Source organism: Fusarium musae, chromosome 2, assembly GCF_019915245.1.
Source record: "Fusarium musae strain F31 chromosome 2, whole genome shotgun sequence".
Classification (NCBI taxonomy): Eukaryota; Fungi; Ascomycota; class Sordariomycetes; order Hypocreales; family Nectriaceae; genus Fusarium; species Fusarium musae.
This window is the reverse complement of record NC_058388.1, coordinates 3,157,140-3,172,970: the sequence shown is the minus strand read 5'-3', so window position 1 is coordinate 3,172,970 and position 15,831 is coordinate 3,157,140. Positions and strand designations below refer to the sequence as shown.

General features: G+C 49.4%; 4 protein-coding genes across 4 annotated transcripts; 1 reads left to right on the top strand and 3 right to left on the bottom strand.

Annotated features, from left to right (window-relative positions):
• Positions 1-730: 730 nt before the first annotated feature.
• On the bottom strand, positions 731-1,740 carry J7337_002880 (uncharacterized protein; the record flags this gene model as incomplete). The annotated part of the gene is made up of 3 exons (XM_044820606.1): positions 731-885; positions 945-1,297; positions 1,373-1,740. 3 exons carry the CDS (start codon positions 1,738-1,740, stop codon positions 731-733), a joined length of 876 nt encoding a protein of 291 aa, XP_044684906.1.
• Positions 1,741-2,664: 924 nt separating this feature from the next.
• Positions 2,665-7,765, bottom strand: J7337_002879 (uncharacterized protein; the record flags this gene model as incomplete). The annotated part of the gene is made up of 4 exons (XM_044820605.1): positions 2,665-2,797; positions 2,856-7,071; positions 7,141-7,222; positions 7,361-7,765. 4 exons carry the CDS (start codon positions 7,763-7,765, stop codon positions 2,665-2,667), a joined length of 4,836 nt encoding a protein of 1,611 aa, XP_044684905.1.
• A 2,402-nt stretch (positions 7,766-10,167) lies between these two features.
• Positions 10,168-12,260, top strand: RLI1 (Fe-S cluster-binding ribosome biosynthesis protein; the record flags this gene model as incomplete). Its single annotated transcript, XM_044820604.1, has 5 exons — positions 10,168-10,187; positions 10,279-10,303; positions 10,371-10,785; positions 10,841-12,171; positions 12,228-12,260. 5 exons carry the CDS (start codon positions 10,168-10,170, stop codon positions 12,258-12,260), a joined length of 1,824 nt encoding a protein of 607 aa, XP_044684904.1.
• Positions 12,261-13,041: 781 nt separating this feature from the next.
• Positions 13,042-15,592, bottom strand: J7337_002877 (uncharacterized protein; the record flags this gene model as incomplete). The annotated part of the gene is made up of 5 exons (XM_044820603.1): positions 13,042-13,173; positions 13,235-13,975; positions 14,029-14,145; positions 14,199-15,395; positions 15,449-15,592. 5 exons carry the CDS (start codon positions 15,590-15,592, stop codon positions 13,042-13,044), a joined length of 2,331 nt encoding a protein of 776 aa, XP_044684903.1.
• Between the last annotated feature and the right edge of the window lie 239 nt (positions 15,593-15,831).

Sequence of the window (15,831 nt, the reverse complement as noted above, 5' to 3'; positions counted from 1 at the left end):
CGGTGGTGATTTGGTGTTTCCCCACGGATCCACAGCATATCATGATGCAGTCAATGAGCGTCGTTTATTTGTTCATGTATGAGACATGAGAATAACAAATCAATGCCCGCCCACTGCGACCACGTTTCGTCCTAGTGTTGTGAGCTGTGCTAGATATGAGATGGCTATTCAAGAGGTAACAGGAGCTTGAGTCGATCTCTCCATGGTATTCGTGGTCGGTCATTGATTGCAGTTACTTAGGTACCTTATCTATAGGTTTGCCCCTCTCATTCGTCCAAGTCAGTCAACAACTGAATGCAGGACATTATACCCAAGCATCCATTCTATATAATGCCTCTGATACGGCATATAAGATGCTAGAATTAGTATTGTCAAGTCATCATATGCCACTCAGAAGCCAGTACGGCAGCGACCCCAACTGACAGTGGCTCGGGTCATAGTCTCCTAGTCTCATCGAGCCCAGTCGATGGCTGCCTCCATCCAGGATAGATTCTCCCGTGTGTCTTGGGTATCATGTACTCTCCATGGAACGATATAAAGGCGTTGCATAGGAAACACGCATCTTTGTTGGAGGCGATAACTCGGGGAGGTTTCGAGCTTGGGTGACGCTCAAGGTGCCTCATGAGTTGCATTTCAGCGTGAATCTTTGGGCTCATTCGTGATTCTCAAGAAAGTCCTCCCAGAATTTTATCGTAGTCGCTGCCGGTCTTCGATCGAAGTTGCCCAAGTCTCAATTGGTGTTGTACTCCTTTCTGAGCGTCTTCAAATGCTCTTCCAACTTGAAGATCATGGTTTCTGCTGGTGGCTTCCCGAATGCTGTTTCATCAAGTCTGGCGGGGATAGTGGAAGTATCTCCAAGAATCGAATACGTCCTCGAAAGCTTCACTAGTGTCCAAGCACAGGTTTCACTATGCGCCAATTTGTTAACGGGTTCAATAAGCAACTGCACAAATCCGGTTCCATCCTCGGTCCAGTATCTTGGAGCAGCATTGTTGGAAGACTTGATGTTCTCGAGATATCGCCAAATGTGTTGATAATCAACTCCAACTTCTTGTCCAATGCTGATGTGTTGGATGGATCTCTGGCCAACGTGATTTGAACATCATCCAAACTGGAAATAAGCACTTGGCCCAGTCTCATATACTCCTTCTTGTCGTCATCCATTGTGAATTGAGCCATCTCTCTCTTGACTTTCTTTAATACGGGATCAAAGCCTTGTCTTTGGCCGCGCTTGATGAATCTCACTCTGCTCATTGATCGGCTTCGACACATAGAGATGACAATGCGGATAATCTGACTGTCAAGTTTCTCAGAAGATACTGGTATTTTCGTTAGAGAGCTCAGAAGGTGCCTGCTGTGTCCCTTGACTTACCTGGAGTCTCCAGACAAACTGAGTGATCTGAATATCTTATCAAACCCTTCCTTGGCAGCGTCAAAATATGATGGTGAGTTATGACTATCCTTTGCATTGGCTGCAACCATGACCACAACACTAGATTTATTCTCCTCTACACAGACTGCTGTGACCCTCATAGCATCATCTCGGATACTCGAAAGAAACGCCAGTGTTGATGTGAGTAACTTCTCATCCTGCAAAGACAGTGCCCTGTTGATGTCTGCCTTGCACATAGGCTCGCAGTCTTGAATGCTGTTCCTTTGGGGCTTGCAGCCAATTCTACCGAGGTAGTAAAGAAGGGCAATGTTTCGAGCACATTCAATCTCGGTGTTAGGCATTGACATATCTGGCTGACTAGCTAGGCTAGGGAATCACATAGACTATTGAACTTCTCAAAGAAAGGAACTGCCAGATATCTACGAAGGAATCATATTTTTATCGTCCATGCCAATAAGCCTGACGTTGAATAACACACATTGTGGTTGCTTGCAGCAGCCCTGGAATGGGCATCATCATGTGCTATATAACCACAGCATGATATATATACATACTACGTGAAAATATCGTACATATCAAGACGGCACAGGTTAATGCGAACCTCGGAGTTGTTCATCTTTCTTTATAGTTTAGAGCTTCTATTAACCCAAGCAGAAGCCATCGCCTGGCAGTTGTTGCTCGTTTCTTTTTTATCCACTGTCCATGCCATGCAGTAATCTTCATCTAACAACAATATGGGTCTCTATGCATTGTGTTGGCCTCCGCATCACCTTCTCACCTCCCATTCTTGAGCTGTGTTGAGCAGATGGCCAACACCGAGCCCCAGATAACAAATCCAGTTCAACAAAGACGCGCAACGCTACCCTAGCTCAAATGCATAAGACGTGGCCCCCCAACGTAAGTGTGTATAATCTTGGCAACAGCCAAGTCGATCAAGATGAGACAACTCCACATATGACAAGTCCTATACCATGCTATCCGGGTATGGTCTGAACCTGAACCTCAGATCTTTCCACACGTTGTTCTTGCTCAAAATGCAGTCAAGTGTAGTAAAGGGCAAACATGCTGACTGCCTCTGTATTTTGAGGTATGCGCAACCAAACGCCGATCCTATGCCGGAAACTGAATAAAAAGATGCTCAAGTCATAATGAAACAATATCAGGTATAATCTGCTCGTAACAGGGAGGTAGGTGTGTTTGTTTTGGTTTCGTACTGATTGTTCCTTGTTAGAAATCATCCGTTGCTTTCCTTTAGCTGATGGTGACGGTGACTATGCACCATTGGTTTTGGTCGAACCGGATCCCTTGCTACGGGAGTGTAGAGTGCGGTACATGTTGCTCAATCGCTTTCCCGTGACGCTCTTGCTTGTATCATCTACAGGCCACAAAGCTGCCAGAAAGTCCCTATCATAAGTGTTAGTTGGACCTGTCACAAGAAGCTGTACATCGTCACAAGACTCACCAGAAGTTGCTCTTGAGACCTTCGTCAGCAGCAGTGGCTGCCAATTTCTCGTCGAGAAAAGTGCCGATAACGACCAGCTCGACGCCAAAGATAGACGCCCGCTCCTTGCTTGACTTGACGTTGTCCTTGGTTGTAGAAAGAATCCTCTCAAAGTTCTCTCGGACCGGCTTGAGTAGAAACCAAATCATGGCGTCGTTGTCCTCAGCTCTCTTATCTTTGTTGTCGCCAATCCGGCGAAGCTCGTCCAGTCTTCGCAGAGCCTTGGCTCGGCGCTCATCCTGAGGATGCGAGTCATGGGCTCGCTCTCGCTCTCGTTCGCGATCACGATCACGATCTTCACGATGTCGGTCATGTCGCCTATCATCACGTCGGTCGTCACGTCGGTCATCTCGGCGGTCTTCCCGACGATCATCGCGATGACTGTGGCTGAGGCGATGTTTATCATGTCGTCTGTCATCCCGTCGTTCGTCTCGGCGCTCATCACGTCGGTCCTCATCATCCCGATGGCGCCGCTTCTCTGTCCTCTCCCTGTCCTCTCCATGCTTACTGGATCGACGATGCTCCTCGATGCGGCGGTGCTTGGGGCTGCGGCTATCTTCGTGAGACAAATGTTTTCGCTTGAAATCCGGCCGTGGGGTTCCACGCTCCTCCACATGGCTTCGGGATCGGTGCAGGTCACCATGGAGGTGGTCTCTGTCGCGGTCGCGAGACTTCTTGCCATTGTGCGGAGCAGGCGACGCTGTGGCACTCCCACGGTGGCCATTGGCAATTGTCTTTTTGTTGTTGCGGTGATGATTCTCTACTGCTCGCTGCACACCACGATCGTTAGAGTGTTTTGCTTGCAGGACTGAAAGCAGATACTCTGATCGACGAACAAGGTGAACGGCGCCAGGAGCCTTCATCTTGTCATTGCCCTTGCTACGCTCCTCCTTCTTCTCCACGCGATGTTCTTCAAGGAAGAGTTTGTCTACCATCTCCAGATCAGGATCGTCACGGATCTGAGGCCAAGCGCCAAAGCCGTGTCTGTCAATACCGACCAGGAGCATGGCATCTTCTTTAGCACCCCAAGCACAAGAGTAGCTAGCGGCCTTAGTCGCGTCAGGGAGACGAAACGTGTGCCAGTCATTGTGGCTGCGTATGACTTGTCGGAGAAGCTGAAGCTGCTTCGGACGTTCTATGGCCGTTTCAGCGTTGACCTTCTTGAGATCGCCAAAGTCTATCAGAACAGCCTTGCGGTCCTTCTTCGTGAGAGTCTTCCCGAGTCTCTTTTCTTCTTCCACCATCTGAGCATAGTTATCGTCCACCGCCTCCTTGGCTGCCTTGATGAATTCATCGAGGACCGACTTGACGTATTCTGGATCCCTTTCTCTCAGCTTGGCTTCCTTGATGATTTCATCCCCGCGATCATCCATTGAGCCGTAACGGAAGTAAGCCTTTATTAGACTACGTTGTTCCTTATCGTTCAAAGGACGCTTAGGATCGAGAGGCACGGGCCTTCGGTCGTCTTCCTCCTTGTCTTGCTGCTCCTTCTGTCGTTTCTTGAGGCGAACATCACGTTCGCTCTCTCTGTGGCGGCTCTTAATGGCGGCTCTGCGTGGAGCACTTTCAGCCGCCACCTTGGCAACGTAGGCCTCATGCTGTTTCTTTTCTTCCTCGGCCTTGATTTCGGCGATCTTGTCGGCGGGGATAATTTGATCCCAATCAAGGTTGATGTCATCAACTTTTACATCAGTAATTTGCATGAAATTGTCCCAGTCGATGCCGCCACTACTTAGGTTTATCTTGTCGTCGACCTTGGTCTTGGTAACCTCAGCGTTCTCAAGAATTGAGTCAATGTCGAGTTGTTCAAGCCGTTCTTGGTTGCCACTCTGTTCGAACATCTTAGATGATCGCATCTTGAGAACCATTTGGATATCTTCAGACGAAGACGGGCCTTCGACCCTGAGACCCTTCTTATTGAGTTCCTCCTTGAAAGCTGCCTTGCCGTCGTCAGTGACACCGGCCTGGATGGTCAGATATTCGAGTAAGAGTTTGTTGCGAGCCCTTTCGAGAACCTCTTCCTCAACAGTCTCCTTGGAGACTAGGCGGTAGATGTTTACAGGACGTTTCTGGCCGATGCGATGGGCACGAGCCATGGCTTGCAAATCAGCTTGAGGGTTCCAGTCAGAGTCGAAAATGATGACAGTGTCTGCCGTCATGAGGTTGATTCCAAGGCCACCTGCACGAGTAGAGAGAAGGAAGCAAAAGTCATCGCTATCATCAGCGTTGAAGTGGTTGATAGCCATGCGTCGGGGGCCAGCAGCAATAGTGCCGTCCAATCTCTGGAACTTGTAACCCCGCAGAGAGCAGTAGTCGCCAAGAATATCAAGCATTTTGACCATCTGACTGAAGATCAGGACTCGGTGGCCATCTTTGTTGAGCTTGGAAAGAAGTTGATCGAGTAGCATCATCTTTCCACTGCTGGCAATCAAGCCCTTGATTTGATCTTCACGGCGGACGCTGCCGGCCAGGACCTTCTCCTCAGCACCAGGAAACATGTAAGGATGGTTACTGATTTTCTTCAGTTCCATCATAATATTCAGGAGAGAGTTCTTGTGTCCATTGGTGGCATCGCAAAGGGCTGTGTAGTTTCTGGTCAGGATGTTCTTGTAGTACTCCAACTGGACATCTGAAAGCTCGACGCGGATAATCTTCTCAGTCTTGGGGGGAAGATCTGACTCGACGGTTTCCTTTGTTCGTCGCAGAATGAAAGGTGCAATAGCCTTGTGAAGTTGTTGCAGTTTCTCTTGTGCATCGCTGGCAGAAAGGGAATCAAGATCTTCGTCAATGTCGACTTTGCCGGGGTTAAGAAAGTCGAGCAAAGCAGAAAGTTCGGCCAAGTTATTTTGAATAGGTGTTCCCGTTATTAGAATCTTGCAAGGAATGCCAAAGCTAACCAGCCGGTTGTATAACTGAGATTCACGGTTCTTGAGGCGATGAGCCTCATCAACAGCGAGCGTCTGCCATTTGATAGACTGCAGGAATTGCCAGTCCTGAAGAATAAACTCGTATGAAGTGACAAGGACATTGAACTTGGGCTTCTTTGGGTTGCCATCTACGAGCAGCTCATGCTCACGAATGATTTTTCGAGCATCCTCGGGTCCGAGGTAGACAACATAATTGATGTCAGGGGACCAATGATTGAAAGTGTCGCACCAAGCCGGGATGACACTCAGAGGAGCAACCACAAGCGATGGTCCCTCCTGACGTCGAGCATTACGGAGCCAGCTGAGGAATGATACGGTCTGTACCGTTTTTCCGAGACCCATTTCATCGGCGAGGATCACGTTATTGCCCTTTGTCCAGTTCAAACACAGGAAGTTGAGGCCCCGAAGCTGGAAGTTGCGGAGTTCGCCGCCTTTGATGAAATCGGGTTGCTCCTCGAGCTTGACCATCCGTGATCTTGTGTCGAGGTTCGTCTCCTTCCGGTCTGACTGCCACGAGCGTGATGCTCGATCAAGATATTGGTCAATTTGGTCTTGGAACGCGTCGCTGATTTCTGACGCGACTTCCCATGTGCATTCTTCGTACGTGAGGCCCTTCCACTTGACAAGATACTCAGTATCGTCTTCACCGTCTCGTACAGCGACCACTCGCTCGACCTTCGTGTAATCCTCGAATGCTTCCTCGTCTCGCTCGCGGTCAAGGAAAAATTGCTCCTTCGTTTCAGGAGGGATATCATCGCCGACGCGGATGTCCACCTCGTACTCGATTACCTTTCTAAAGTAATTCTCAACTTTACGGTAACCTCGATAATCTCGAATGTCTTGAAACGTCTCCCAAGTGTCATGCAAGTGCGACTTGCCTTGCCACTTGATGAAGTATTCGAAGTCGTTCTTAGTCAACCCGTAGGAAATTTCGAGTCCGTCTTTGAGCCTATGCCGGACAACTTTTTCTATGTATGGTGAATCGTCGATATAGTCAACGGTGTACGCCATGGGGGCGAGCTCGTCGTCATCATCCTCGTCGACGTCGCTCTCTTCGTATGCTCCTTGTTGTACCTGTGCAGCGCGACGACTCGACCAGCGCTTTTCAGCAAGTGCAAGATCTGGCTGTGCTTCGCGTTGCATACGAGCCTTCTTCTGCAGGCTCTTTGCGCGAGCACCGCCATATGTGTCGGAATCGGAATCGGAATCGGCTGTGGAGGCACGTAACGTTGGAGTTCCAATCTTGGATGCTGAGATGACCGCGTTAGACCATGATGGCGGCGAGGGTAGGCATTGCACGTAAAAAACGGGCAACTTACAAGGACGGGAGGATTCAACACGTCGCCGCTTGACTGTCCGACGGTTGACAGGGGGTTCAGAATCCGAATCATCAGATTCGACCTGCATACGTGAGTTAATAATATATCCGGATACCGAATTGCGACGATGACCTACGATTTTTCGTTGTTCTCGAGGTCGCGTCTATCTTCTTGTCAGCAAACTTGAAGAGATTTTGAAAGAAATTTTTTCACAACGTACACTTCTCCTCAACCCATAGAGCTCTGGATTAGCCTTGATGTACTCGTCTTCCTCGACAGGAGCTTTGCGCTTGGAGGCTCGATTCGAGTCGGTAGAGCTGTCGCGGTCTTCCATCGCGTCTTCGTTCTGTGATGGGAGGCTCTCCTCCATATCGAAGTCTCCATCATCAGACGCATTGTCTTCGCTTGATTGTTCACTCGCTGACATGTGTGTATTGTCGTGGACAATATTGGAATCGTTGTTCGCCTCGTCTGAGGATGCCGGTGATGGTTGATTGAGTGTGAGATCGGGGGCATCATGCGAGTCGCTATCGGTTGCATGATCTCCTGTATCAAACGACATGCTGATTCCATCAACCGGCGACAAATGTCCATTGGAGGGGCCCCCCAAAGTAGGGGTGGACATCATGTTGGTGATGATACAGGCTACCTACTGAGGACGCGACGATATTAGCTGATATTCCAGTCTGACGTGGGCGCATGAGCAATTAACGGAATGACGCGACTCCGGCGACCCATAAACGACCTCTAGAACGTCTGAATATTGGGGAAACGATAGAGATGAAGTACTTGTCGCATCCCGTGTAAGTTATCGATGGTCGCTTGATGGAAACACCGAACTCGCAATTGAGAGAACCAGGTGCCTCGGGTGCAGCGTATCGGGTCACAGGAGGGTCCAGACGAACGTGGAGCATCGAATCCATCAACTTTCATCGAATTATTGCGTGCATAAAGCCCTTGAGGAAGCAATATCGTGATAGGCAAGGCCGAGGCCGAGGCGGGATCGACGATAGGCGACAGGCCAGCAAGCCAGAAGTGTGGTAGAGACAAGAAGGGGCAGGAAGGGTAAGGGAAACTCACAAGTCATTAAAGTATAACATGCAGACGAAAGCCAACATCTAGATACTATCGGCTGCCTGTCGGGAACTGTTTGGGGTATCGGGGGCCCGGTGACGTGGGTAGGGGACGGGAGAATCAATTTGGTGGAGAGGCAGGAACCTGAAGATTTGGATTGATTGCACGGGGGGTGAGAGGCTGAGAGCACCTGAGAGGTGGAGTGTACATCACGTGATCTTCAGCCACCAATCCACTGGCGAAAGCGAATGTTAGCAGTTAGGTACTTTATAGTCAATACCTAGGTGAGGTAGGTACTATGTTAGTAAGTAAACACAGTACAAGGCAGAGCTTTGGGTATCGTTACCTAATTATTTTTCTTGAACTTGTATCAACCTCAATATGTCTGCTTCTGACTGATCTTGCTTGAAGTTGCTCTATTTCTCGACGTCTATTATTTTTCTGTTGCGTGTGTATTCAGTACCTACTCTGTAGTAACCAATGAAATGAACGTGACAGACTAGCGCCACTACCATGGATTCAACCAAGGGGCTGTATTGTCCTTACTGAGATTGATTGTAGTGAAAGTAACAATAAACCATTGCCTGAGTCCGAAGCGCGAGTCTAGGGTACTAGGTACTGACTACCTAGTACCTTAGGTATCTGTACTCCGTAGGTACCTAGGTAGAGCCTAGGTAGGTACTCAGGTAGGTGCTAATAGTTAAATTGATGTTTCTATTGATTTTCTATCTTAGTCTCCCAACTCGGTGCTGATTATCAAAACTAGGGGAGAAGTGGATGTGAATGAATTGAAGGCAAATCGCATAACGGATTTTAGCTTTTCGCTCTACACATACCGACATAGGTTCCAAGATAGCATTACACCAATGCAATATGATTTGCCTTCAACGCAATGTATTTACTGGAAATACACAGTAGCGCACTAAGTTTGTGTTTCGGTCGATAATGCTTGTCATATGGTACAGAGCGGATTGGCCCATGTGTAGTGGTGAATTTGTTCCTTTGAACCTATAATACAGGGCGGTGTTGTAAGTAATAAGATATCTGGATAGACCACCATAAGCCACCGCGGCTTTAACTCTGATGTGATACAATCCAGTGTATAGGAAATGTTTGTTGGTACAGAGCAGAGCAGAGCAGAGTGGCGTGTAGTGTGAGTGAGTCAGCTCTGTCCGGTTTGGGTTCGTTTGTACGAAGAAACCCCCAAGGCACTGAATTGTTCATCTGATGGATTGACTGAAGAACCTAAGGTAAGAGAGTCATATTACCGGATGGTAAAAAGCACAAGAAGGGGGAATAAATCAGTAAGTTTGATACCCTGGAGAGACCTCCCTATTGTACCTAGGCACTGGGTACTAGGTACTATGTAGATATTCAAGGACACAATCAATTGTTTGACATATCGAGAGGTCAGGGAAAACTGTTGACCTGACCAGTACTTGATTAATGTATTTGGCGACTCAGTGAGACATCCATGGATAGTTAGGAATAGGCTGAATCAAGAGGCCCATGAGTTGCTGTAATAAGGTACTTGAGTCGTGAAGTTGACAATATGTTAAATGGATGGCTGCAGCAACAACGTCATGCAAGGTTACACTTCACATTTACTGTTAGACCTGTATGGTAGGTAGTTCTCGACACGCGAACCTCTTAATTTAGTAGGTCCACAGCCCCCCCGCCAAACCTATGACAGGGCCTGAAAATTGGATTACCACTCGCACAACCCAAAGCCTGACCTTGGAACTTCCTTTAACCTTGATTTCTCCCTCCGAATTTCTTTCTCACCCTGCATCCCGCTGAACAAAGAGCATCGGCGAGCGCCAGCGACTCACTGTATCTTGTGCGCTCGAGATCTCTTGGTCGTCGACCCCCGCCTCTCTTTTCTTACCCACGAAACAAATTTTACCCCACCAAAATCACTTTTGAAGCGACATCTGCTACATCACCACAACAATGTCGGACAAGCTCACCCGGTACGTCTATGCGATCGGCACGAAGCACATAAACAATGCAGAGCAATAAAAATACAAAGAAGAAGAAGAGGCGCTAACGCGAAATCAACAGTATCGCCATCGTCAATAGCGACAAGGTCCGTTATTAGCATGATCATCAGCATCACATTGCCCCGCCAAACATTTTCTGACCCCTCCTTTTAGTGTCGCCCTCGAAAATGTCGTCAAGAGTGCAAAAAGTCTTGCCCCGTCGTTCGCAGCGGAAAACTCTGTATTGAGGTCCAGCCCGACTCTAAGCTCGCGTTCATATCCGAGTCCCTCTGCATCGGTTGCGGTATCTGCCCCAAGAAGTGCCCTTTCGATGCCATCACCATCATCAACTTGCCCACCAATCTCGAAAGCCAGGTCACCCACCGATATGGACCCAACAGTTTCAAGCTGCACCGTCTGCCCATGCCCCGACCCGGCCAGGTTCTCGGTTTGGTCGGAACAAACGGTATTGGAAAGAGTACCGCTCTGAAGATTCTCAGCGGAAAGCTCAAGCCCAACTTGGGCCGACACGACAACCCTCCTGATTGGGAGGACGTTATCAAGCACTTTCGTGGTTCCGAGCTTCAGAGTATGTAGCTGCCTCAAGCCTGCGAGGAGCCGAGTTGTTACTGACTTACAGCCAGACTACTTCACCAAGCTTCTCGAAGATGACCTCAAGGCAGTTGTCAAGCCTCAGTATGTCGACCAGATCCCCAGAGCGGTCAGGGGTCCCAACAAGACTGTCCGATTCCTTATCGAGAGTCGTGCCTCGCTTGGAAATACGGAGCAGGTTGCCAATGTTCTCGAGTTGAACCACATCATGGACCGAGACATCAACCACCTGTCTGGTGGTGAGCTTCAGCGTTTCGCTATTGGCACGGTTTCAGTACAGGCAGCGGATGTGTATATGTTTGACGAGCCAAGTTCATACCTTGATGTCAAGCAGCGTCTGAGTGCTGCCTCAATCATCCGCTCCCTCCTCCGGGACAATGGCTATATCATCGTTGTCGAGCACGATCTGTCTGTTTTGGATTACCTCTCCGACTATATCTGCGTTCTGTACGGAAAGCCCGCCGTTTATGGTGTCGTCACCCTCCCGCACTCCGTTCGTGAGGGTATCAACATCTTCCTTGACGGTCACATTCCGACTGAGAACTTGCGATTCCGAGATGAGTCTCTGACCTTCCGTATTGCGGAGACTACCGATGATTTCGCTATCGACAAATCTCGTGCCTTTACCTATCCTAAGATGGAGAAGACCCTCGGCAGCTTCAAGCTCAACATCGAGGCTGGTGACTTCACTGATTCTGAGATCATCGTCATGATGGGCGAGAACGGTACCGGAAAGACCACATTCTGCCGCCTCTTGGCTGGAGCCCTCAAGCCTGATAGTCAGAAAAGCGTTCCCGAGATGCGAATCAGCATGAAGCCTCAGACTATCACCCCCAAATTCGACGGCACTGTCCGCCAACTTTTCTTCAAGAAGATTAAGCAGTCTTTCCTGTCCCCCCAGTTTCAGACTGACGTCGTCAAGCCTCTCAAGCTCGACGATTTCATTGATCAAGAAGTGAAGAACCTTTCTGGTGGTGAATTGCAGCGTGTTGCCATCGTCCTTGCCCTGGGTATCCCTGCGGACATTTATCTGATCGATGAGCCGTCGGCCTATCTCGACTCTGAGCAGCGTATTATTGCCTCACGAGTCATCAAGCGTTTCATCATGCATTCCAAGAAGACTGCTTTCATCGTTGAGCACGATTTCATCATGGCCACGTACCTTGCTGACCGTGTCATTGTCTTCGACGGACAACCTGGTATCGACGCTCATGCCAACAAGCCAGAATCTCTCCTTACCGGCTGTAACACCTTCTTGAAGAACCTCGACGTCACTTTCCGTCGTGATCCCACCAACTATCGCCCCCGTATTAACAAGAGCGGATCTCAGCTCGACCAAGAGCAGAAGATGAGTGGCAACTTCGTAAGTTCAAACGCTATAGTTGCACAAGATGATTATTCACTAACATGTTTTTGCAGTTCTTCTTGGAGGAGACCCCTGACAAGAGCTAAAGGCGTCCATAATGAGGATTTCCCATCTCTCGATGGTGCATCTCACGGCGTTTGGGGCGTTCAAAATGGGAATGGGCAAAAGCAGCGAGTCTTGGGAATAGATGATGACCGCAGCGTCAGCGAGGATGACGACCCAGATGAATAACGACGGCGACGGCAGAGTGTCTCCTCTTGTCTGGTCCTACGAAGTCATTATTCTTATCTGGCTTTCTGTCTTGGCGGGTATTCGAGGTATTTGTAATTCTCGAGAACTTCTCTGTCAACGGCAAATGGCTTGCTTCGTAGATTGAGGGACAACTGATGTATTAGGACCTCTGCCGTCTACGGTTTCCCACCTCGCGGGAAACAATTGATATTATTCGAACGGCCGTTAGTTAGTCTTGAAATAGTTTCAATTACACAGACATTGGATCGTATAGTAAAAGCGATGAATTAAAACATTAGAACGAGGTCAATAATCCTTACTATTTCTAAACCTTGCACACGCCTCATTTGTAGGGTTGACTACAATCTCAACAGATTCACAAGCAATAAACCTAAACTAATATAAGAAGCGGGAAAGACACATACTGGTCAGAAGACTGCTTCTCAAAAGCAACGTACTCGACATGTCTCCACCGTTGTGGTACTGGGCGGCCGTGGCGACAAGGGGCCGCAAGCCTGTACTCATGTGTCATCTCGCCGGACGGACCTTGTCAGGGGATTTGACAATGCCAGTACATACTGAGAAAGAGTGCAGCCAAATGCTTTAACCATGGCTTTCGACATACGGTTCCAGTTTCTAATCTTCCTCAATCTCGCCCTCTTCGCTGCCGGAGTGAACATCCTTGGTTGCAGGTGGAGGGGTTTTCTTACGAGGACGTTCTTCAGCTCGAGGCGGTGTACGCTCTCGAGACCGTTCCCTCTTAGTTCTCTGGTTCAAGTTATCAGCTATGCCTTCTCCGGTGCAGTTGAGGGTGGTTTTATGTTTGTACCTTAGCATCGCGCGAATCACGACGAGTGTATTCGTCTTCATCGTCTGGACGACGACGTCGAGAGCCGGATGGACGTTCATCCCCATAGTTAAGTTCGTCATGTGATCCCCGGTCGGTGCGACGGCGATATAGTCTCTCGCGTTCATCTTCTCGATCTCTTCTTTCGCGGTCGTAGTAGCTGTCATCATCACGGCGTGAGCGAGAAGGACGATCGTAATCTCTTTCCCGCTCACGACGAGGTGGCGGTGACAGACGGCTTCTATCTGCACCCAGAAGACCCTCGGCCATGGTGGATTTACGGTGATTACGCTCCCGCTCAGCAATAGCCTTGCGTCGGTCCGCTTCGTAGGCATCAGGCTCCGGACTGCGACTTCGTCGAGAACCACGTCCACCACTACGATGAGATCGCTCACCTTTAGATCGCTCCCGCTCCCGGCGATGCATGTCTCTTTCGCTAGACATACGGTCACGTCGCCTGTGGTTTCGATCTGCTTCATCTTCCTTCTCCCGCAGCCGGCGAATGTGCTTTTCAAAAGCATTGCGTCGTGCATCTTCAGATGCAACGGCCTGGAACTCGTCTGATTTCAAAAGTCGAGATCGTACCTTGTCATATGTATCACTCAAGGCGATAGGGGGCTCCATGCGCTTCATGCAAGCACGTAAATCGTCAATGGCTCGGCGTTGCTGGCGTTCCGACTGTCGATCATCGTCTCCTCGCTTGGACGAGCGTTTTTCGCGAAGCTGGTAAGTTGTCAGCACCAAGACACAGCTCAACATCAATTAGGTCAACTTACGCGATCGAAGATGAGCTTGAGAATATCAGGTTCAATGTTAGCAGTCCGTCGATCATCCTTCATGATGGAGAGGAACTCTTCAAAATCGCTCGTAGGCGTAAGATCAAACCGCTTGTCCTGCAAATTGCTATTAACCAATTACGAAAGCTTCATCAGGAGCAACAACTTACTTCGAGAACATCCAAGACATCGTTCCTCGGTCCACGCAGCCCACGTTCCTCCTCTTCGATAACATCCCAGAAAAGCTCTTGGGGGGTCGAGCCACTTTGGCCTACGGCGTCGGTATAACGATTGTCGTTCTCGATGAGAGGAACGAACATACTCCATTTGGTTCCGGCATTGATTTTTCCATTGCGGCGAAGTTCAGTAAGGAGAGACTTGAAAGCATCACGAGCCTTGCGCTCTTTTCGGAACTTTCGGTTCTTCTCCTCCTGCTTTGTGTCGTTGAACCTGCGCTCAAGGGCCTTCATATGGTTTTGGAAAGCAGTCAAAATGTCAAACTTGGTAAGAGCCTGGTACTTTTCGTCATTCTGGAAAGGCGGGGTAGATGAAATGATACCTTGAGCATCAGCCCATCGAGTGTACGGCTCCAAGTTAAGCTTGGGAAGCAAATCGATGAGGCCATCCATAGCGGTCTTTCGAAGAGTCGTCTGCTGCTCAGCGTGTGCCTTTTTCAGGCTGATGATGTACTCTTCAAAGAGCTGCCGACGCTCACTCTCGTTGTTGGTAGAGCGGAAGATGGTCTCGCCTTCGATAATCGGACGTGCGGTCTTCCAACGGGTGTAATGGGTGATCTCAGGGTGCCTTTTCAGCATAGTCTCGAAGTCAGCGCGGAGTTTAGCCAATCTTTCCTTGGCGCGTTCCTTGTCCTGGACAACAACATCCTGACAATACTTATCGAAAGCAGCCTTGCGATCCTTAGGATCCTTGATGGCACGAAACTGCGGGTCTCGCGCAGTTGCTCGAATAGTTTGTTCCCAAGTCCAGTCCGGCTGGACTCCGCTTCGTCGAAGAAGCTTGGCAAAGGCAGCTTCAGCCTCTTCAGTGGTGGCGTATTCGGGGTCGTTCGTCGCAGGTACAAAAGCTTGGACTTTGGGGTCGTTTCCATATGTGATCTGACGAGACTCGGGATAAGGGTCGCGTTGATCGCGATATTGGTCGTATGGTACTTGGTTGTAGCCGCCTGCGCTGGCGGGAGGCGTGTAGGGGGTTGCAGAAGCAGGGGTCGCGGGCTTGCTTGTTGTGCCGAGGGCGGCCTTGTAAACATCGGGCATCTCCCAGGAGCTCTGTTTCGTCTCAGTATTGTACCAATACTTTCGGCCTCCCTCCGCAGTGTATTCCTTCCATGGCTGGTTCGCGAGAGCGCGCTGTGGCTTGTTAGCAATAATGTACACACCAATGACGGGCACTGGACACTGACCTCAGCTGAGCTCATCATTTCCTCGGGCTTCGTCCATTGCGTGGCTTTGGTAGTCGGATTGTAATAGTAGGCTCTTCCATCGGGCGTATGATGCTCCTGCCAAGCCGCAGCAGGCTGGCCATAGGGAGAGCCGAAGCCGTTCATCTTGAAATTACTGTCACCTGATGCAGCTTGCTTACGCGACACAAATTGTTCGCTTCAGAATAGTGACGAGATTCCAGGTCGTGATAAAATGATGGCGATGTGGTGAGAAAGAATCAGTCAGCCAACATGAGAGGCAGTTAAGTTAAAAGGCCGATTTCAGCAGGGCAGCACTAACTTTTTGCGCACAGACCATTGCCCGTCGCGACGGGACACTCTGCCAAGTGCGTGATTACCTAAGG